Below are 23670 nucleotides of genomic sequence, written 5' to 3'. Positions count from 1 at the left end.
TGACCTGTTTTCTTGTTAACCTGATGCTACAGTAGTCACAGCAGGCCTGCACAGCTCTCCATCTGGGCTGCCTGTGTGTGTGTTTCTGTTTGTGTGTGTACTTGAGTGTGTGTGTGTGTATTTATGTGTGTGAGAGTGACCCTGGGCCCAGTGTCCTGTCAGCTGTTGGAGCTGTGCTGCACATTAGTCACATGACAGCCCCCAATCTGGCCCTGCCAGACCGCACTGGCCTCACCAGCCACAGGACACGTGCACACAATACACACACTGAAGTACCCTGTGTATTTTCTTATGGATGAACATCAATACTAAATACACACACACACACACACACACATGTACACAGTAAAAACTACCACCTTGAATGTGTGTTTTATGGGGATGAATTCACACACATGCTGACAGACACACTGTCATGAAGGCTCATAGCCTACATCTGCTGTATGTGTGTGTTATGTAGTTTAGTATCAGTGTGGTGTTGGTGTGTTTTGTGCCTTGGGCTGTTTGAGCTCCTGGAGTCCAAGCCCAGTGTAGCGGTTAAAGTCCTGCTGGACGGCCTCAGTCAGGCTAAGTGAGGTTACCCTCAGACAGTTGCAGCAACATGAACAAGAAAACTCTTGATGAATTGTTTTCAGTTGTTAGTCTGACTGTGCGTCTTGTGAGGCCTACCGTACTCCTTCTGACTGACCAGTGTAATGTTGTGTGACTGTTTTTTGAGACTATGACTGCATTCACACTGCAGGCAAAAGTAGCCCTAATTAGATTTTTTGTTTGTTTGTTTGTTTGTTTGTTTGTTTTTTACATGACTATGAACAGCACGAATCACATGGAATCTGATCTTTCTGATGCTGGCTTGGGCCACGTTCATATGTGGTCCTAAATCAGATACAGATCTGATTTTTTGTAATGTGATCTCAGTCTGAACAATCATATTTATGTGACTATTACTTTTACGTCACTCACTCACCTCAAGTGTCTTGCCGTGACACTCTTGTTGAGACAGATGTAATTAAAAGTAGCCCTCTGACATCCTGAACTTTTGGATGACTTCTGTTTTCTCTGAAGCCATTCACATCACAATCCCACAGACTCCACACCTCCATACAGAAGTAGCAGCCATTACTTCTCCTTGTCCTCATTATCATCATTGCACACCAACTTAAAAATGAAACTGTAAAATGATGACTTCAGTGGCCTCCGTGTTCTGTACAGCAGCATGATGTGTAATAACATCTTTGTTATTGTTCTTTTCTGCATGTAGGTCAGTTCAGGACTGTGAATCTGATATCTGCCATATTTAAAGAATAATGCGAATAGCCAAACAAAAAAAGTCTGATCTCAGGAATAAATTCAAATTGAGCTCCAAGGCTTGCAGTAGACTTCTTTAAAAAGCAGCCAAAGACCCACCTGTTTAGATTTTTACTTTGCTTAGTTTCATTTATTTATTTTTATCTCCATTTTATTTATTACATTTTGGCACTCCTTGGCTTAAAAGCTAGCATATGGAAGCATTTTGTTTTCTATGAATTTGAAGGGAAAAGATACCTGAACAGAGTCACACTGTATGCAAAATGTAATAAAAAATAATTAAAGTAAATTAATCTTCTCATTTTAAGTAATGATCATCACAAATCTGCTATGCATAGTCAGAAACGAAGCTTGAGGTACCAAGAGATTTCCACCCCTACAAAGCTTACCTTTTTTAATAATACACAATTTAGTATTTTAATTGGTATTGCTTTGTGGTACACTGGTATATTTGTAAGGTACATTTTCAACTGTTACATCTGTATTAACTGTGCTGGTGCGTGTGTGTGTGTGTGTGCGAAGAAGTGAGATGGAGCAGCTGGTCCTGGAGAAGCAACACCTCGAGGAGACAGTTAAGAGTCTGAGAGCTCGATGCTCCGACATGGAAGAACAGTGTGTCCAGCATGGCCGCATGCATCAACGCATGAAGGACAGGTACGCAAACACACGTACCATATGATACACACACAACTACACATGCCATATCCATTTTACATCTTTATCTCATCTTTTAGAGGTGTTTTTGTCTTCTTAAAACAAGTTTGCACTGTGTACTGGCAAATAAACATTTGATGCAATTATGATTTATCAGTTCCTCAGTCAAGAAGATGATGTTCTCAGTGATGTTTTTGAACAGTTTTGCTTTATTGCAGCCAAGATGTTTTTGAATGAAAAACTGGTGCATGTATCTTATGATTGTCTATCACAGTGTGTATTTTGAAGCATGAGTCAATATCGAGATCACAACATTTCTTATTAGTAAAATAACAGCAGCCTTGTTGGAGAGAGGAGTCTCCAAAGTGCTTTTTAGTTGTAATTTCTCTCAGTTTGAATCTGGAAGTGCAGTTTTCTTCACAGTCTGTTCCTAACGAATCCTTCTTGTGAATCTGAATCACAGTTGTGAATCTAATCATTAATTATTACCAGAATAGTTTTATTTTTTGTTGACACAGTGTTTTTTGTGTCATCATCAGTTTATTCTCCTGCTGTCTGTGCAGTGGCAACATTATCTACTTTATCAGGCTGCACATGCAACTGTTTTATAATCAAAGAATGAAACTTTTTTCTTGTATACTGCACAGACAACTACACACAACTGCAAACTGAGCTGAAGTCAATATTCACAATGCAGAAGCACAGTTAAATTTGTCCTTTGCCTTGAATATTTGCTGGTTTTCTTACGGCCTGATTCCACCGGGCACTGCTGTATCAAGTTACGGCGGTGCCACAGCCACTGGAGCTGATCACAGCTGTTCTAGACAATACATGTCACTTCACGAGAAGTGCAGCAGTGCCTTCCAGAAGTGGGTCGCTCTGCTTCAGATATGCACAGTTTATTTTTGACAGAAGCTGCATCGAGCTGCTCAGAGCAGATCAAGTGGGCAGGAAGTCCGACACAGGAACAGCATAGAGAATCTGTGTAGTTTTCAAAATAAAAGACCCTGTACAGTCTCGGTCCTCCTCTGAAATGCTGCTGGTACGACATGAAGCCGTGTGGAGGACGGATCAAAACCATGGTGCAGACATGATGTGCCCATCTGAATTATGTCGATGTGGGCTTTGCAAAGTTGTAATGGACTTTTTTTGACAATTTATGGAGCAAATAATCATCACTTGCAGCCTTAAAGTAGTGCACATGCTATCTGTACCACATTTTATGTTCCATTGTGGACATTTTTGTGGAAAGTAGATTGCAAAATGAATAATTTTACATTAAAATTGTAAAACTCAATTTGAAAGATTGACTTATAAAAGCTGTAACTAAAAGTGTCTCTATCTTTGGCTTATGCTACAGTATCTGTACGTGTGTGTGTGTGATGCGGGGGTCTCTCTTTCTCCCTAAGTGTGGAGCCCAGTTGGTGTGTGTCTCCACAGGGCGCCTGGCATGCAGCCTGGCTCTGCCAATGTGGGCGAGGTTGTGTGGGTGTTGTTGCCCCACTCTGCAGGATCTCTACCCCAGTGCCCCCCCACCACCACCCCCCAACTTCACCTTCCTCTTACACAAAACCAAACACACACTCACTCACCCTTTTCTCCTGCTCCATCACTGACACTACATATTGTCTACCACCCACCGGTGTTAACCTGTCGACAGTCAGACGCTGCCAAAAAAACAAAGTTGAACAAGTCACAGCTGTCTCCTGCTTGTGTGTGACTCTTTTGTGTGTTTCATAGAAAGGAAAACTATCGAAGTTGTCAAGGAGTGTGAAGTATGAATATTCTGTATGTTTCCGCGCATATGTTATGGTGGTATTTTTGTGTGTGTGTGTGTGTGTGTGTGTGTGCGTGTGTGCGTGTGTATGGGTTGCTATTGCATGTTCTCAGGAGGTTTAGCAGAGTAGGAATCTGGCTGCCAAAAGTGGATTGGCTGGGAAGTTGGCACCTAACTTCTCTCTTCTCCCAACTGAACCACGATAATCACTCTTGGCATTTAGTGAGTTTTATTTTCTGCTTTGACACTTACTGGGTTGATGAATCCTCCTGATATTTAAAAATCTCTTGAGTTCAGTTCTACATGAGGTCACTTTTGGAGGGACCGTCAAGCCGCTTGACCACATTTTTGTATTTTCATTTTCAGAGATAATTCTTTTGGTAGACAGTGTGTATGTTTTGGAATGTGTTTATTAGTTTTGAACAGTATATACATGTTTTTTGGCATTTGCACATTATGCTTTATTTTAAAGTGGCACAGTATAGAGACAGGGAGACGTATGACTCACGTTCACAGTGATCCACATTGCAGCTGGTTCTTAGCTTTTTAGTATGCGAGTGTATTTTTGGTACTGATCTTACTCCGGGGGCAAAACTTGAAAACCTGCCACAAATATATTCTTATCATTTTAACTTAAACAAAAAAAAGAGATTCAAATTGTAGTCATGTCCTGCAGTTTGTAGATCTCTGTGCAGTTATATTTTTATGCATGCGTTCATATTCTCGTATCAGCAGGTCATACATATGGCACTGTTCTCATACTGAATCGCATGCATCTTCTCATAATGCTCATTGTGTGTGTGTGTGTGTGTGTGTGTCTAGGTGTGTGTGTGTGGTCATACATTGGGTATACGTTAGTTGGTCCCTGCAGGCCCCAAGCACTCAGTGGGCACCCTGCCGCACCGCTCGGGGGTTAAGGTGTACGTGTTAACAAGCTGGTGCAAGTGGGTTCAATATCCAGCGCCCCGCCCCTCCCCACAGCCTCTCCATCGGCCTGCAATCTGTGCTGCGAAGAGCGGCAACAGCGCACCACGCACAAAACATTTGGAAAATCAGCTTGATTTATTTTTACATGGGCAAGCTGATTGCCAAACTACACAGGGGTTTTAGCACACAATGTTTTGCTTCACCACTTAATTATTTATTTCACTATGTCTGTGTTGTTGTGTTTTTGTTTTTTTGCCTGGAAATGATGGGAGAGAATGGAGGGCGGAGAGATGGAGCAGGAGAGCTCTGAGTTAGGGAAGATGTAGTTACTGTAAATGATTAATTTACAGACTACATGCCTTTTTATGAGCAGTCTGATCCAGGAAACAACATTTCATTTTGGTTTATTAAGGTAAATGTATATTTTACAAGTAGTGAGCACAGCTGGAAATGTTTTGACTCTTTAAGTCATCTACAACTTTATTTTACAGAATTCTTATTTGATTGGTAACACTTTTTTTTTAGTGATTATACTATTTTCTGGTGTCTATTCTGAGATAAAACAAAACAAAAATCTGTATTAAGTTGAGAGTAGTTTAAAATGATGATACCTTGTTTTTCAGTGAGGGCACGTTATGTTTGTGAGACAGCTCAGAATATGTATCATATATGTAATCAACTAAATTAAAGAAGCAGAACAAAAACAGGATTGATGTTATTTTTCAATTTATTTCAAGCTAAATAGAGATAGTAGCACAGCTAACAAATCCTGTTCTGTTATTTTCAAACGAAATTTGACTTGTCATTACTTGATTGATTTAAGAAATTGATATATTCATAAAATTCTAACAAAAGCAAAAAGCTCAGTGTAACTCATTTAAGATGTGAAGAAACAATCTTATGATAAATATCTGGAATGATTTTCAAGGTTATCATGTATTTCCTGCTCATGTACAGTTTTAGTTAGTATGAACAATCTCTTAAATAATGATAATATTAATAATAAATAAATACTTAAAAAAAATAGATGATAAATATTTGGTTTGCAGAAACAACTTTTTGTGATGTAATAAGACGCCAGAGTGAGACGCCGTCATCTAAATCTATGTCACTGTGAGTAAATGTCTGTGGCACTGCAGTGCAACTTGCTGTATTTATATGGCTAAACATCACCAAGAAAATAACTGTGTTAAATTATGTTCAGTGTCTTTGGGTGCCAAGACAGGCACTTTATGGATAAAATTTATTATTATATAAAATGTATTATTATTATTATTATTAAGATTTGCTCTGGGCAATTAAAATGCCACCTCGGCTTAGTAAATTTGACAAGTGGTTAAAAAAGAAAAACAACTTAAATAGTATTAAACTGTTTTGATGATCGATTAATCGTTAAAGCAGTTTTTCGTGCATTGTGGCAGATGATGCTGTCAGCCTCTCAAATATGGAGGTTTCCTGCTTTTCTTCATTTAACTTATTAAACGGGGTATCTTAAGGTTTTAGACAAAATAGGCACTTAAAGACATCACCTGACACTTTGAAAAACTGGGATGGACATTTTCACTTTTTTTCTCACATTTCATAGACATTATAGCCCGAAACTGAACAAGTAACAATTAACTTTAATCTGTTGTTATTTGATAACCGATAATAAATTAAACAATTTGTTCAGGGGCAAGTAAAAATTGACACGTGGAAAGTAGTTTTCTGAACCACTTGGCTGACTGTGGAAGTGGAAAAAAAACCCTCAATAAAATTGAACACTGTTATTATTAGATCTGGATTTTTTTTGCTAACTGATAATTACCTGCTTCTCATGGCTGACACTGATATAATAATAAAATAACAAAAAAGTTCATATAACCTGTACTTAATGCATGAGGTGAGAAAGGCTCAGCTGTAGGGAGCAAAGGTGGATTGTTTAATATTCTACAGCTCTGACTCTTCAAATGTTCATTCAGTTTATCTTCGAGTTCATCAAAAAAGTTTGGCTTTATATCCGGCATTCTGCCAAAGAACTCAAATTCAATGCTTTGACAATCTGTCAAATACAATATTAGTATAGCCTTTATTTCTCAGCTACTATATTCTGATAATCTATCGGCCCTGATATTCAGTGTGCATTCACAGTAATTATTCCTCCTTTTGTATATATAAAAACAATTTACACCTTTGTATAAGAAGAAAGAAAGACAGAAAGTACAATTCCTGTGTAAAAAAATTATTTTTTTCTGGCAAGAAAATAAAAAAAGTTAGCTATGACTTCTCAGGTGTTTTCTGCTCAAACTTTGGATGTGAATCCACTGTTTTGCTTCAACTGTCCTCTCATTGTCTCACCCTCTGTTTGGCCCCCTCTCCATCTCTTCTTACCTCCTTCTTGTCTTCTTATCTCTTTACTCTTTGCCCTCCTCTAATTTTCCAACTTTTCTCCTCTCCTCTCTTTCTCCTCCTCCTCCCCTCTGCATTCTGTACCAAACACCACGCAACCTTTTCTCACCTCACAGCTGTTCGCAGGCTGTTTCACCAATTATCACTATGCATGTACACACTGAGGTCACATACACAGACTCTCTCACACGCAGACACACACGACAGACCAACATAACACCACCGTTTGCTTAACCACACATAGTGACAGCAGAGTGTGTGTTGTCAGGCCTGGGTGTGTGTGCATGTGCATGTACTGTGTTTATGTGAGCACACAGCTCAGTGTGCAGCCCTTTAAGGAGAGCAGCAACATATACGCAGATGTGCCTGTAGATCCACAGGCTTCACTGGGCCATATGGCCTCCACGAAGAAAGATGGTGCGTGCGTCTGGAGGAGAGCAGAGGAGGGAGGGGAGGGATGGAGCGAAGGATGGAGGAGGGATGGAGGGCCATGTGTGGTATGAGCTGTGCAAGCAGTTGTTGAAGTATGTACGCCTGTGGATGTGTATGTGTGTGTGTGTGTGTGTGTGTGTGTGTTTGCACCAGAGGCTCCAGGAGATTGGTTAATGGAACAAATGGTCGCGGCGGGCCGGGGAAGAACGAACAGGCTTGCTGCTACCGCGGGCGGACAGCGAGCCCCGGGCGAGGGCTGCTTCATCTGGGCTCCTGCCACACACACACACACACACACACACACACACACACACACACACACACACCCTCTGTCAAACCCTCTTCTCTCCTCGCCCCCCCACCCCCCAAACACACAGTGTGCTGCCATGCCCCAGAAGCAAAAGGACGCTCCTCGCAAAACTTTTCATTTGCAAATGAAGTTGGCAGAGGCTGGGCAGAAGAAGCAGGGCAGCTTTCATTTGTTTCATCTGTGTGTATGTGTGTGTATGCGTGTGTGCATCTGTGTGTATGATGAGCTGCAACTGTGTGTGTGATCTGAGACGTACCAAGAGATGGAGTGATGATAAAAGAGCGAGATGTGGAGAAATCTGGGATAAAGACAATGAAGAGGGCCCAGTGTGAGGTTCGGCACACTTCACATTCATAATCCACATGTCATTAATATTAACATCACTGCTGTCACCTTTTTACTTCTTACATTTTATACATTTATACATTTTAATGGATGTTTTGTTTTTAATTTTTCAGATAATGTTTTTTTTCCAGATATTTCAAAAAAGACAAAAGATTCTCAAAAAATAATGTTACATTTTAAAAAAAGTTCAAATTAATTGGCTATCTTTAATTGAAGCAAAATATTTGATATTGACTTGATGTACTTTTTAAGGAGACATGAATAGTTTTCAGATGTGAATTACTGGATGACAAATGACATGATCAAATGTGGGGAATCTCCTCCGTAATAAGACTGAGAGTAACAGTTTAGTCCACTGTTCATTCTTTTTCGTTTCTCTCTCACGCTCGTGTCCTCACCTCCGGATGGCGCTGTCGTCGTCCTCCCTGCTCCTTCATCTTCCTCTCCTTCTCTTCTCATCGTCTCTGTCTCTGCATTGCCCAGCTGGCTTGTGTAGCCGGGAGCGACTGCAGGGCGGCCTGCTGAAAGAGCATTGTCAAACGGTGGCTTTACAGCTCTATCACACACACACGCACACACACACACACACACACATACACAGACGCACAGATTTGCAGCTCAGATGTCAGGCTGTAGCCAGAGGCTTGCAAGCTGGAGCGTTAACTGTGCAAAGCGTCACATCTCAAGCCCCAGTCAGTGACACTCGCTAACACTACTTCATAAAACTACAACTAGAAAAACTAGTGCAGAAACACCTGCCCCTTCTTTAGAAAATGTTAAAAGTAACGACAGCAGAAAACACTTTAATGCCGGGAAAGCAAACACTCAAACACACAAGACTTAAAAAGAGTCAGCAGGCCTCACGGCAGCAAACACTTTGACATTGAATAGCTGATAAAACAGCCTGCAGCAGCACTGAAACCTCTGGTAATGCAGAGGGAACTTCTGCGCTCATCCAGAGCTGTTTGAATTTATTTCTGACATCCCCCGTTAAACAAATCTGTTTTACTGTAACTCTTATTTTATTTTACATTTTTTGATCTTCAGGTTGAACGTTCCCTAACAGTGATGTTCATTAACCGTCTCCTGTGACACTATACTGTACCAACAAACTGTAAACTGTACAACAAACTGTAACCACTCTGCTTACAAGAAGTCTCATCAGCTTAAAGACCGACTTTGATCTTGTTGTATACCACCTTTAAAAGCTTTCACACCTTTTATTTTAATTTTTTTATTCCTCTCACCTCACCTTTAATGTATATATTCTTTATTTAGACAGAAAAGACAGATCTACATGTATCTTCATAGAAGAAAGCCCGTCTTTGATTTCTGGAACTACAGCTCACTATAATTGTGACCAAGTAGAAATGATATCAAATAAATAATAAAAAGGCGGATAGCAGTTCGATCTTTTAAAGAGGTGTAGGTCATGTGCACCTGAGAATTTGCACACAGCATTTTTTGCATCATGTATTTTGCATATGAAACAAAAATGAAATAACAGAAAAAGAGTTAAGGGCCCACACCAGTGTTTTAGTTCTTGCAATACCTGCAACAATATTTAGTTCAAAATAATACCACAGTGCTTTGGATTTTTAAATGTTTTATCTGTCAGCCAGGGCTCAGCTGGCTTTATATGTGATCAGATTTTCAAAGTAATATTATCTTTTCTACATTGAGTGCTGACTTTTGTGGCATCAAACAGACGTGATGTTTATTGTGATCAAATCACTTCAGGTTGATCTAAAGTTACATTTGTATTTTCAGTTTAAAATATATAAAATTCAACAGCACTTTGGAAAATGCAGCAGTTGTGTAATAAAACATGAGATTTATAGTAAATGGCTGAAAACACTGGTATGATCTTTTAAAAATGTATATTCTAAAAAGGGTGAAGAAATTTATCCCTCACATGATTTCTTACAAAACATAATCGTCATTAAAATACCATCTCTCACATCGATCAGTTTCAGACATTGATTCTACAAGTAAATAAGTAAAGCTTAATTTATATTGTATACTTTATTGCACTTTTGAAGACAAAAGTTACAACGTGCTTCACAATAAAAACAGTGAGCACCAAATGTCAAACAGGTGGGATAGTAACAAACACAAGAATAACAAAATGGAATTGATAAAACAGAAATAACTTCCACAACAAACAAAATATCACTCAAGAGAAAATATCAGTTAAGAGAAGCAAAAGAAGAACCGTTACATGCAGAATTTAGACTGATTTAATTTTCTTGATTTGAAAAAGAAGAAATAAAAAAAACTGATTCTTGAAAGATCAAATATTTAGAGGTTCGTTATTTCAAATTTGAGAGGCAGAAACAGCCAACAGTCGATATCCTGTCATTAGTTTTAAGCAAAGCTCTGGGAATATTCAGTAGACGCTGGTGGCCTGTGGGTAATAATTACACTTTATATTGTAAAACAAGATTATTTTGTTCATCTAATGTTAAAGGTTTCACACACAGGTCTCTGCTGTGATGGAAAAGCTCAACGTTGATTCAGTTTGAACATGACAGGACTGATGAGCTGCAGTGATTAACATCTGGCAAACAAAACTAATAACATCTAAAACCTTTTTTCCTCCTCACCACTGTGTTCAGCACTGCTGCTTCTCACACAGGCTGCACCACAGATGAAATTTAAAACCGATTTATCAGTTGAATGATGATTATCTCCATGTCTACTGTGGTGCAGGACTGGGACGTCACTCAACCCCCTTTTAGTAACCCAACATTTGTCTAAACATCAGTATATTTTTGTATTTAATCATTTTTTTTAGTGTTGCCTGCTTTTTAACTATATATTAAAGTTGTCTGAAAGAAAATTAGTTGCCAACTTGCCGTAATCGTTTTCATTCATATTTCAAGCAAACGTCAGTTTTGTAAATGTATGGTTTTGCTGCTTTTCTTTACTTTTTTCTATCATAATTGAAAGACTCCTTGGGTTTTTGACTGTTTGGTGGACAAAAGAAGCAGTGTCACTGGGCTCTGGGAAATTGTGTTAATTGAGTTTTTTTTTTTTTTTTTTTTGTGTGTGTGTGTGTGTGTGTGTGTGTGTGTGTGTGTGTGTGTGTGCATTTTATAGAATTACCGATTAATCGTGAAAATAATCACCAGATTAATCTGTAATGAAAAAAATAGTTGGTAATAGCCCTGGTGCTCATTTGATATTGATTTTTAGCATGTTAGTGGATTTTTATTCTTTAAGCAAACAGCATTAATAATAACATTTGAATGTTTAGGAGGACTTTGCTTTTGGTTTGTTTTAACTTCTACATCATAAGAAAGATAATATTGGTGAAAGCACATCTTTAAAAAAACACAAAATAAAATGGATTTTATTTTGTGCATTAAAAATGACACATTAAATAAATTAAATGTGCAATTTATTAGACTGGTGTCTGAATGCATTTAATATCTGTATACCTGTGTATTCAGACATTTAGATTCTGATCTTGTGTGTGTTGTATCGGTTAGTGTGATTCTTCACACTCTTCTGTATTCACACTTGAGCTGCAAAGGAAGAGTTACAGAAATGTTACAAGGTCCTAAGTTGGCAAATTATCTTAAAAAGGGGTGACCATGGTTCCTTTTTCAAACACGCTGCCAACATGTTAAATGGTCAGTGATTACAGAAAAAAGCTGATGTTTGAAAGGTGCCAGTCAGTCAAATGTTTGGAAGCGAGCGGAAACAGTAAATTAATCCACAGCACAAGAAAATAAAAGAAAATCAAACGACTGAGGACAGAACGTGTGTCAGTGTCATCCTGATCAAAACACACAGTGTCACCAATCGTGTTCCCATGTCAAATGTGCGTGTTAGCAAGAGCAACAACTGGCATGACAGGTTGGTGGAGGGGAGAGGGGCATGGCCTTCAGGCACACACACACACACACACACACACACACACACACACACACACACACACACACACACACACACACACATTCTTGAGTGCAGTTGTGTGCAAGCCAAGATTTAGCTAGAGCGCTGGGGTGTGAGGGTGGTGATGGTGGGCATGGGATTGGGCGAAATATGGTTTTGTGTGTGTGTGTGTGTGTGGCAGCTGCAGCCTTCATGCCCCTGGCAGTGTTGTTGTAACCAGGCAAGCCAAGGCCGTCTGCCTGCATTCTTCACCCCCTAGGCCCCCTGCCTGCTACACACACACACACACACACACACACACACACACAGTTAGTCAAATGTTGAGATTAGGGCTGCAACTAACCATTATTTTCATTATTTTCTCAATTAATCGATTAGTTGTTTGGTCCATAAAATGTCATAAAATGTTGATCAGTGTGATCAGTGATTAAGGTGACGTCCTCAAATCTTTTGTTCTCAATCCAAAGATATTTAGGTTACTGAGAGTAGAGAAACCAGAAGTTCAAATCACAGACATATGACTTTTTTTTTCCTTTAAAAAATTACTCAGATGATTAATTGATTATCAAAGTTGGTGGTGATTAATTTAATTATCGATTCATAAATGATTGTTGCAGGTCTTGTTGAAATTTTCATTGTCTTTTAGGGTTAGAGTTACACTTGTACTCTTTTTCCTGTTTGTGTGTGTGTTGTCTTGTATTTCTCATGTTACAGATCTCATTACAGGACAGTGGCTGCAGTTATTTAAATCCATATCTGCTGCAAATCCATCGTTTGCTTTGTAGATAAAGAAATAAAACAAGTCAGATATTAGCTCAGCCAGGTTTTATATGTTATGATGCCAGGTCCCTCCAGGAAGGTGCCATGTTGCAATTGCAACATGTAATGTAATTTCAACCCTTTGAATTCTGCTCTTAACTGCAATTTTTTCCAATAACTGCAGTTTTTCCGTAAATTTGACCAATCATCATAGCTTTCTGCAATTTCCACCAATCATATCAGTCCCTCCACCCAAACATCATACATGTATGTCTCAGTGAACCGACTCAATTTTTTATTTACTTTTTTTTTTTTTTAATTTTGCCATAGATACTGAAAAGAACAGGTTTGTCATTGTTATTGACATTCATCAATGTTCTGTGCACCGTAATATTTTGTAATCGTGTGTTTGCTTTTTTTGACTGAATTTGAGCATCAAAAAGATGTTGCTTCTTTGTGGAATAACCCCTGGTGCACATCTTTATTTACAAATAACATAATGCATATTTTGTTAGATTTTTTTGTGACAGAATTTTTGGAACCTTTTTGGTAAAGTTACTTGGAACACTGAGAACAGAGTGCGTTTCTGTTCTCACCAGAACAAATTGCCTTTTTGATTTTTTTAATAAATTATGTAAAAACTATGCAGCTATTCAGTTGTGCCTTTTTTGCAATTTTCACTTGCTCCCACAGTTTTATTGTTAAAAAAAAACATAACAAAAAACATAGCAAAATGCACCACAATGTGTTTTTGGGAAAGCTGCCATGAATTCAGTCATTTTAGACAACAACAATCCCCAAAAGTTCAGGAGGAACTGACTTACAGACAGGCAACTCATTTTGAAACATGAAACTTTGTTGTGTTTTCCTTTATTTTGTCACCCGTCTGTATAATGCTGCCACAAAACAAATTTTTGTTCTTCATCACATAACATCTGTTTTATTGTGATGAAGAAGTAAAATAATTTTTTTATCATATCTATATAAATGTGTAGTTTACCACAGCTGTAAGGTGCTGTGAAAGCTTTAAAATGCACCATCAAAATCTGTTAAAAGTCATTGAATTTGACTTTGAAAAAGGTGCAGGAACTCTGATTAGAGCCCGCATTCATCTTTACTCTCATTTTCTTCTCCAAATAAAGAGAAACTCTCCATACTCAATCTCACAACGTCCCTCAGTAGCTGAGTGGTTATTTTTGGAAGAACGTCATTTAGATAATGTATGCACCATCCAATAAATATTTCCTTTAAGTGACACGCTCCACTTGCTGATTTGTTTAGTAATAAAAAACACACACATTCATATGGGGCTGTTGAATGACAGACCTAAACGCCGCTTCCAGATCATCTTTTTTTTCTATTACCATCTCTCTGTGTTTCTCTAACATGACGTTAGCACTTTCCCTTTGGACCGTGCCTTTAGGACATATGCTCCCACCTGTAAATAAATATGCAAACACAGACAAACACACAGGCAACAGAGTTTAGACACTAGCTGTGGGCTACGACTGATGTATACCGCAGAGAGGTAACTGTGTCTGCGTGTGTGTTGTAATTAATCTCCTTAGTAGCAGCAGTCAATAGAGAGCGCGGCGGTTCGAGGTGCAGATTGTGAGCAGAGTTTGATTATCGGGCTGTCAGGGGAAATTACTGCAAACTGCCTCCCAGCAAAAACTTGCTTTTATTATGTCTGCTGGAGAGCAAAATACACACTTTACTACCACGACTGCTCTGGAAGCAGTTTCAGGTGTTTTTGGAGGATCTTTTTTGGAGGATAAATTTAATTATTTCAGTGTAGGTGTAAGTTTTGTAGTGTGTGTGTGTGTGTGTGTCAGTAAACCGTGCAATCCAGCAGGTGGTGTCCTTTCACCAGGTCAGTGGGGAGGCTCTCCTTCTCTAACCTCCCACCCCCCCCCCCCCCACATCCCACCACCACCAGAACCCTCCCCTCAGCCGTCAGCCGGGCCAGCAGCAGCAGCAGGCAGCAGGGAGGTGACGGCTGGAGCCTTCAGCCTCTTTGTTTCTCCCTCCGTCCCTCCGCTGCTCACTCCGTCCCGCACCTTCACCCGACACAACAAACTGTCAGCCCTCATTTTTCACCGGCTGCAGATCCTCTTCACCCAAACATCCATTTATCTGTCTCGCCATCAGTCCGTTCACGAATCCATCCAAGCTTCCTGCCTTCCTCACCACTTCCAGGCAGTGGGGCAGAGGCGAGCCAGCCTGCAGTGTATGTGTGTTTGTGTGAGTGAGAGAGTGTGTGTGTGTGTGGGTTAGTGTAGGGCAGTGCCCGAGCATTAAGCCGTATTAAGCCCTAATTAATGAGTGTGCCAGTCGATAGAGGCCAGTTATTGGATTTGCTGCTTTAGCTGCTGGAAGGAGCGCTGCCTTAATCACACACACACATGCATTCATATACACATACACACACACACACCCCGCACACATTTTCCCCCTGTGAGGCAGGGTATGCAAGGTGAGACAAGGGGTGGATTAGAGAGTGTGTGTGTGTGTGTGTGTGTGTGTGTGTGTGCATGTTGTATAAGAAGGCCAGAGGTTGGCTGCTCTCTGTCCAGACACACTGTGAGTGTGTGTGTGTGTGTGTGTGTCTGTGCTACAGTTCAGACTTTACTCACTGCATTACATAAACCTTCACCTTACAACCTGCAGCAGCGTTAAACATCGCAGGCCGTGACCTGACCGACTGCTTTACTGCTTCAGCTTGCTGTCTGACTGCTTCGTGCTGTGATGCAGGAACTATTCACATCCTTTACTTAAGTAAAAAGAGCAATACTGCCACATAAACACACTCTGTTACAAGATGTACTGAAACTATCAAGTAAAAGTACCACTGTTGCAGAATAAAATGGACTTGGACTATTACTGATGCATTAATGTTAGAACAGCATTTCACGTGTAGCTTTTTTAACTGTTTTGTAGTTTCATGTGAAAAATGCATCATTATTTCATGAACTGGCAACAGTTTCCTAAATATATGTAAAAATCTTAATTTGTAAAATAATTAGTTTGGGTTGAAAAAAACCCTGAGTCTCTTAAGTAGTGTGATTTTTGTTTTTGCGATTCCTGAGTTGATTTTTTTTCTTGTTTTAAATTCCTGAATGGATTTTACAACTAGAACTTAGTCCATTAGCTTGGTGCTAACTCATTATGGTAATTACCATGAAGTTGCTAAAGGACGTTAGCATCACAGTAAAATTATCTTAACAATGTAGCAAAAAATATTTAATTTACTACTTTTATATGCAGTATAAAATGATGCTGCTGAAATGAAAATCAGAAAAACTGACTGACTTGATGTGCATTGTTTTTGAAAACATGAGTCATATATGATTCAACTTTTTGAATTATAAAATCAATTATTAATTGATTATTAAATTAATCACCAACTATTTTGGTAATCGACTAATTGGTCTGTGTCATTTTTAAGAAGAAAACAAACCCTCTAGATTCTCTGGTTTTGGCTTCTTAAATGTGAATATTTTCCAGTTTCTTTTCTCCTCTCAAAGACATTTGAGGACGTTATTTTGGGCTTTGAGAAACACTGATCAACATTTTCTGACATTTTATGGAACAAACAACTAATCGATTAGAGGAGAAAATGATCGCTAGATTGTTCAGTTATGGAAGTAATTGTTACAGGAAGGACTTGAAAAATAGGTCAAAACTCTGTGTGCTCCACATTTTTCACATAAATAAATTGTACCTCAGCCCTAGAAAGTAGTATGAAATGAAAATAGTAAAGTAAAGTACAAGACTAGAACCTGAAATTCATAGTTAAGTACAGTACATAAGTAAATGTACTTAGTTACTTTCCACTTGTATCTGTAAGCCTGTCTGCTTTTTACTGTGTTTCTGGAGAAAATAACTTTAATGATGTCAAACTTGAGGATGTGGAGTTTCAAAGATGTGAAAAAGAGGGAAAGTTTAATTAAAAACGTTTTATTGCATTATTGGAAATTGGTAAGATATTATTTGTATTTTGATACATATTAAAGGCAGCATATCTCTGCCTCTGCTGCATCAATTTTGATTATTCAGTCTCTCGCCTTTATGGAAGCGCCCCTTAAAATTAAACCTGTTTCTTTAATTACATACTTAATTTGACTTGAAATTGGCAGTTAAAGGGTCAGTTCAGCCAAATTACTAAAACGTTTTCTCACTTACCCCAAGTGGAATCTAGTCATGGTGATAATTTGGTTTTATTGGCCCAGATTTTCAGATATCTGTTCTGTGGATTATACAGATCAACAGGGACACTGTTTCTGGAAAGAGATGTTGCTGGTGAATTTTTAAGTGTAAATTTTAAAGGCGCAGTGTGTAAGATTTACAGGGATTTATTGGCAGAATATGGCAAAAAATAATATAATATTCCCAAGTATGTTTTCATCAGAGCGTCGTCACCTGAAAATAAGAATCGTTTTGTTTTCATTACCTTAGAATGAGTTGTTTATATCTTCAGAGGGCGCCATGTTGTACCATTGTGTTTCTACAGTAGAACAAAAATCCTAAATCTGATGCACTGGTCCTTTAAATGCTGTAATCACTACAAATTAAACACCATTCAACCTCTGTATTGAGGTAGCCGCAGAAAACTTGAGACACTTTTGAAATCCTTGTCAAATAAATCCAAAACTACCTGCTACACCTTTGCAGGGGTAATGAAGAAAACTTGTCTTCTTTTTCTTGTCTTGTTTTTTTGTGTGAGCGGATCAGATCAGATCCTGAATGTAAAGTATGATATCTCAGAGATGGTTAATTTTACTTTGTTACCTTATCGGGGTTTCCTCTGTCAGCAAGTTGTGGTTCACCTCAGAGAAATAATTTCAAATACTCTGAATCAATAAGTGAGTAAATCCTCTCTACAGCCTCACATCTATCTCTGCGAGCAGACCGAGTGTAAAACTCTTCTTGGCAAACAATGTTGATGCATTTCCTGCTTTACAAACTTGGAGTGGATTTCAGAGCTGGCCAGTCATCTCCACAGAATCTATAAAAGACACTGCTGTATATTCTCTTTCTGGAGAAGATTGTTTTGAAGAGTTCGGTGCATCTCCAGTAGGGCTTCACAGTAAATCAAAAATGACTATCCAAATCTTTTTTTGATAAAGATAACATGTAAGAAAACATGTTTGTGTGGTGCAGACCCCAACAAATGTCACATCATCCTAATTTTAATAGGATATTTTAAGTGAAAATGAAAACTGTGTTGCAAAAATGAACACTCCCACTAATCATCAATCATAACGCCATTGCAATATCGATCAAGATGAACGCAATATGATTTTGGGTGGATTTTCTTGGCTCTGTCACACAGCCCTGATCTACATGTACGGAGATCAGAGGTTGTGATTGGGTAACGATCAAGATTTTCTCAACATGACTCAGATCAGTTTGGTGGTGTGGAGATAACGGCCTTCAGTTGACACTTTCGAAACACTTCCCTCATCAAACATTTACAGCTTCAGAACAACAGTCTCTGTTTCTGACCTTTAGGTCCTCCGCTGTGTGTGTGTGTGTGTGTGTGTGTGTGTGTGTGTGTGTGTGTGTGTGTGTGTAGCTGATATCCTGCACATCGGTTCAGTCTGTATCTTGTGTCTTTACTCACCACAGCGGGGCTCTATCTGTGTGTGTGACGTGGCGGTGGCCTGCTGTGTCGTGCTGTGTGACGGCGTGGGAGGGAGAGTGGGAGGAGGAAGAGAGGGGGTGGCTGGTCAGGACAGCTTGGCAGCCGGCTGCAGGAACACCAGGCGGGGAGGGGAGTCATCGCCCGCAGCCTCCGGGACTGGACAGAGCCTCCAGGTCTGAGATAAACCGCTCAGCGGGCCGCTGGTCGCAGTAGAGTGGATGGGAGAAGAGAGAGGGCATCTGAAGGGGGGCAGGTTATAGGTGGATGCAGGCAGGACTGATGGAAAAAGTTGCTGATGATGATGGAGGAGGGGATTTCCTGACGAAGAGCAGGAATAAACCCCGCGGTGGAAGCGAGACAGTGCGGGGCAGAGTGAGGACAATGTGTGGGGGAGCAGGGAGCAGATTGTGGAAGAGAGTTGGGATGTTCGCCTCCCCCGTCTGTCACACACAGCCACCCCTGCCACTGCCAACATGACCAGCAGGGCAGGGGCATCTGTCCCCCACCCCCCAGCTACCTCTCTCTGTCTCTCTGCCCCGAGCCACAACTCTCTTCATCCTCTGTCTCCTCTTCTTCTTCATCACGCGCTTACCTGCCTGCCTTACTTATCGCCTTCTGAACCTGTTGAAACAGTGATGGACGAAGTGAAAGATGATAATACCTCTGAATATTTCATATCGGTACATACTGCACTGGTTTTCAAAGCACTGTTTCCTCCTCGGACTGTTTCTTTGCTGAGAGCCTAGAGTGGTAAAACTCTCCTGTATTTCATGAGACACAGACAAGGTTTTAGAAAAGACTTGTTTCTTCCTTTTTTAATCATCTCATTACTCTTCAGAGTTTTACTGTTACCCCTTTAGGCCCCCAGTCCCTAGTTTAGGAACCACAGACACGCTGTTACTATGCTGTCATGTGTATGTAAGACATTGGTGGAAGAAGTACTCACATCCATTTATCAAGTAAAAGTTCTGATACCACAATGTAAAAATACTCCATTATGAGTAAAATTTCTGTATTTGATACTCACTTACCATTCACATACCACAAGGAGATTTAATTGGTTATGAAAAGTCTCCGTTTATTACTGTTGCCTCTATATGAACTTCATAAGCAAATGAGACCATCAGTGATAAGACTGGATATTATATTGATTTATATTGTTATTCTGGAGAAAGATAGTTGACTGTTGAGTCTCATTCACATTTTGCGTTAGAAGCTGGTTCTGATTGGTTGTTTTCGTTCAGGCGCAGTGGATTCTTGTAAATGCCAGTAGAAACACTAGGAGGAGCCAGAGGAACCTGATTTTTTTCACATACCATCTGTCTCATGTACTACTGTCAGCAAATATGACAAAAAATATTTTTAATAAGATTAAGTAATATTTATTAAGATTTTTAATAAGATATTTTATTTTTGATTATATATTTTGTGGTTATGACAGTGGAGGCTCCAAAAGTTTCTTGCAAGGGTGCAGGACATGTCAGCAAACAGTGACACTCACTGTGTGTGTTGTAATCCAGGCTTCTCTGCTTATCAGGACTCCTTGTTTGTCCACCTCGCTGTTATCAACATGGCCGCCTGGTGTGTAAATTTCTCACATTACAGCTAAACAGTGCACTAAAATGTGTCTGAAAAGGTGAGAAATAGACGATGTAGTAACATAATCTCGATCTGTATTTGATCAGCACTACCTAATTTGATGGTTTGATCTGAGTTTTGTGAGCCGTGTTTGTTCAGATGCTGCTTTCTCTGTTTTTTTTTACCCCAACTGTAGTGAGTCAACAAAGCACAAATTTGTTTTGGTCTGAGATCCTTAAAGCCTGCTGTGAACTCTAGTGGCAGTGAAAGGGTGTATACAGCACCTTTAAGGAAAAGTACACAAGTGTTCAGCAAAATAAAAGTACTCATACTCAAAAAAATGTCTTGAATGATACATCATATAATAGTGTCACGATTCTCCAAATCCATGATTATTGACTATGTCATTGTTAGACTATCGATTCTTGATTTGTAAAGATGAACAGATCATTAGTTTAACCCCCTGACAAGAGATGATTATATTTTCAAATTCCTCCTTAAAAAGATATAAAAGTGTAGCTGCAGGTTAAGCTGTGCCACCTTTGAAGTTTTGTTTTGTCCTTTTTTTTTCTGACACGTGCCGGCTGTGCACAAGTATGCAGGGGTGGAGAGAAAAAAAATCTGCGAGAACTGATGATCCTGCTTTTGATTTCAATAATGAAGAATCGACAGCCCTACTGTAGTCTTATGTATGATGGTATATATTGTGAGTACTGACGGATCAGTGTGTGAGTAGGATTTTACAGTTACAGTCGAGGTGGAGCTAGTTTATCTTCTTTGTTAGTTAGGTAGGACTGTGTGATAAATATATGGATAAATATGGATGACTACTTGCGTATGCAAATGTGGATTCCAGTGCTGTGTTTCCTCTGTCTCATTATCGTGAGGTGTGTGTGTGTGTGTGTGTGTGTGTGTGTGTGTGTGTGTGTGTGTGTGTGTGTGTGTGTGTGTGTGTGAAAGAGTGTGAATGAGTTCACCACTGCACTAGAGGAGGGGATGACTGACTGACTGACTGACTGACTGACTGAATGAATGGATGAAATAATGGGCTGCTGGTGGGAAATCTTTTAACAGACATTCCACCTCCTCCCCCCAAACACCGTCAACACACACATCACCTCCCGACTCACACACACTGTCTCTACACAGTGAAAGAGTTCAGTGTCTGCAGCAGTGCCCGTGTCAGGGGGGACACACTAATTAGGACGTCCCAGTAATGATCAACACTTTGCTACATAACTGCACACAGAAACTTTCTCACTAGACTGTTAACCTGCTGATACAGGATGACGGTGTAATGATGTCATGTGATACTGATCGATTGATCTGCATGTGTGTCTTCAGACACCTCTTGTAGTATCTAGCAAGGAGTAGTGGAAATTAACTAAGTACATATTTGAAGTACTCGTGCTCTACTTGAGTAGTTCCATTTTATGCCACTTTATGCTTCTATTTATATTGTACTTTTTACTTTAAAACATTTATCTGGCAGCTGTAGTGATCCTGTTTAATGTCTAACATTTTCCTAAAGAAAACTATGTATAGACTCATATTACTGAATCCCTCTCAGTCATCAAAGTGTGTGGTTGTGGCTCTATCTGACCTTCTTCTCTGCATGTATCTCCTCTTTTTTTTTCTCATTGTTTCGTTGTGCTCAGGACATTTCACCAACCCAAAACTTTAGTATTTGACATCTCGATGTGTTTAGGAACATTTCGGACAAATCCTATTGACTCTACCTGTCACTAGCTTCCAGCCGTCTTCTTCCCTGCCTTTGCACGTTCCTACATATCTTGGTGCATTACCGCCACCTGTTGAGCTTCACAAAAAGTTCCCCTGAGCACACTGGCATCGTTTCCTTATACAGTTTATTATAGTATCAGTATGGAAGTGCCGTGTTTGTTTGACCTGTGATTGTACTGTATCAGTAATTTCTCAGTCCCACTTTCTCTTTACCCTGTTAATTCTTCGTCAAAAAGTACAGAGACGAGTATAATGTACCATAGTAAAGATGTTCACAGTTTTGTTGTAGAGGGTTTAACATTTGTGGACCAGTCACATACATACAGAAGATAAAATTGAATATCTTTTGGTTTTTGACTGTTGGTCTTACAAAGCTAAAGATTTGTCACGTTGAACTGTGGTTTTTCAGTACTGGCTGACATTTTATAGACAAAATGATTCATGGATTTAAAGACAAAAATATTTAGCAGATTTATCAATAATGAAAATAATTGTTAGTTGCAGCACTATTCGGATCCATTCATCAGTGCCGCTGTTTTCCAGCTCCTTGTGTGCTGCACTCTGACTATAAAACACACACTGCTGTCACATTCTTGTAAACAGTGTTGATTACTTGATCAACACAAAGTCCAGTGATATTAAAAGCTCTTTGAGGATCCAGCTCTCTTTCAATATTTACAACATTTGGTTTTATATCAGCCAGGAGGGTACGTTCCTCTCACACAGTTTCAGTCAATATTGTGTGTGTGTGTCTGTGTGTGTGTTTTGCAGACTGCAGCAGTTGGACCGTCACTGTCAGAGCAGCGCCCAGCAGGTGTGTGAGCTGCTGGCCAAACAGAACCAGCTGATGCAGGAGAGAAACACACTCACTGAGGAGATGCAGAACCTACACATAGAGGTACACACACACACACACACACACACACACACACACACACACACACACACACACAGCAGAGTGTGTGACTCACTGTTCTGTTACTAAATGAATTTGTGATGGTGTTTCTTCTCTCCAGGTGCACGTTATAGTTGTCAGTTTACTAAAATAGAATCAGTAAGAAGATGTTTGTCCCTTCATGACTAATAATTCTGTCTGGTTCAGGATTTACTGAAAAACATGTTGTCTGTATTCTGCTCTGACTCATTATCAGACAGATTATGTGTGCTAGACATATTCACATAGAGGTTTTATTCCATGTTAATTGTGTCTTTCTAGCTCCCGGAGACGAGACAAGTCAATGCTCTGTCCACGTGAGTCTGTCCTGCGTGTCTCCTCCTCTTGTCTGTTTGGATCTGAATGTTTGTACTGTCAGAAATCTCCTGTTGACAAGAACATATTGAACTGTTATTCAGTTACAAACATTTTGTTATCAGGACTTTTTTACATTTGGAACAGACTGTTACTGTGGTTAGACGTACTTTTTTAACATTTATGAAGCTATAATATGTAACATTTCTGTATTAAAATGTCCAAAAACAACCAATTTTATATAATTTTGTTAAGCCGTGTTCTTATATTATCTGAAATGTTTCCATCAATAGTCAAACCAAGAGAAATCCATAATTAAAGTAATGGTATTTCCTTGCTTACTACAAGTTTTATAATTTCTGGGAAAACGCAGGATACAACAGACAAGTCAAACATAACATGAATAAAACTTTAATATTAGCTCATCCGTGAGCATGATTGCTGCCTGAGTCACACCAGATAGATTTTTATCATAGGTGAATAATAGAACCTTGACAGGACATCGTCCCTCAGCCTTGCTTCAAATTTTTTTTTTCCAGAGGCCAATCGTGGTATTGTAGCGACAAATACCCTCACACTTCTCTAGACAAGAAAAGAAAAGTGAGAATCTGTGCTGTCATCACAATGAGAATTTGTGGGCGGGGCCAGCA

General features: G+C 39.4%; 1 protein-coding gene across 1 annotated transcript in view; it reads left to right on the top strand.

The window, feature by feature from the left end:
• sdccag8 (SHH signaling and ciliogenesis regulator sdccag8) overlaps nt 1-23251 on the top strand; it is a 61194-nt gene extending 37943 nt beyond the window's left edge. Inside the window, exons 16-18 of the mRNA XM_084735933.1 lie at nt 1831-1962; nt 22543-22669; nt 22988-23251. Of these exons, the coding sequence (XP_084592059.1) occupies nt 1831-1962; nt 22543-22669; nt 22988-23026 (298 nt within the window). The 3' untranslated portion in view covers nt 23027-23251. The remainder of the gene's footprint in view (nt 1-1830; nt 1963-22542; nt 22670-22987) is intronic.
• Nucleotides 23252-23670: the final 419 nt, after the last annotated feature.

Source organism: Lutjanus erythropterus, chromosome 14, assembly GCF_056507025.1.
Source record: "Lutjanus erythropterus isolate fLutEry1 chromosome 14, fLutEry1.hap2, whole genome shotgun sequence".
NCBI classification, from domain to species: Eukaryota; Metazoa; Chordata; class Actinopteri; order Lutjaniformes; family Lutjanidae; genus Lutjanus; species Lutjanus erythropterus.
This window is presented reverse-complemented; position numbering and strand designations above follow the sequence as displayed.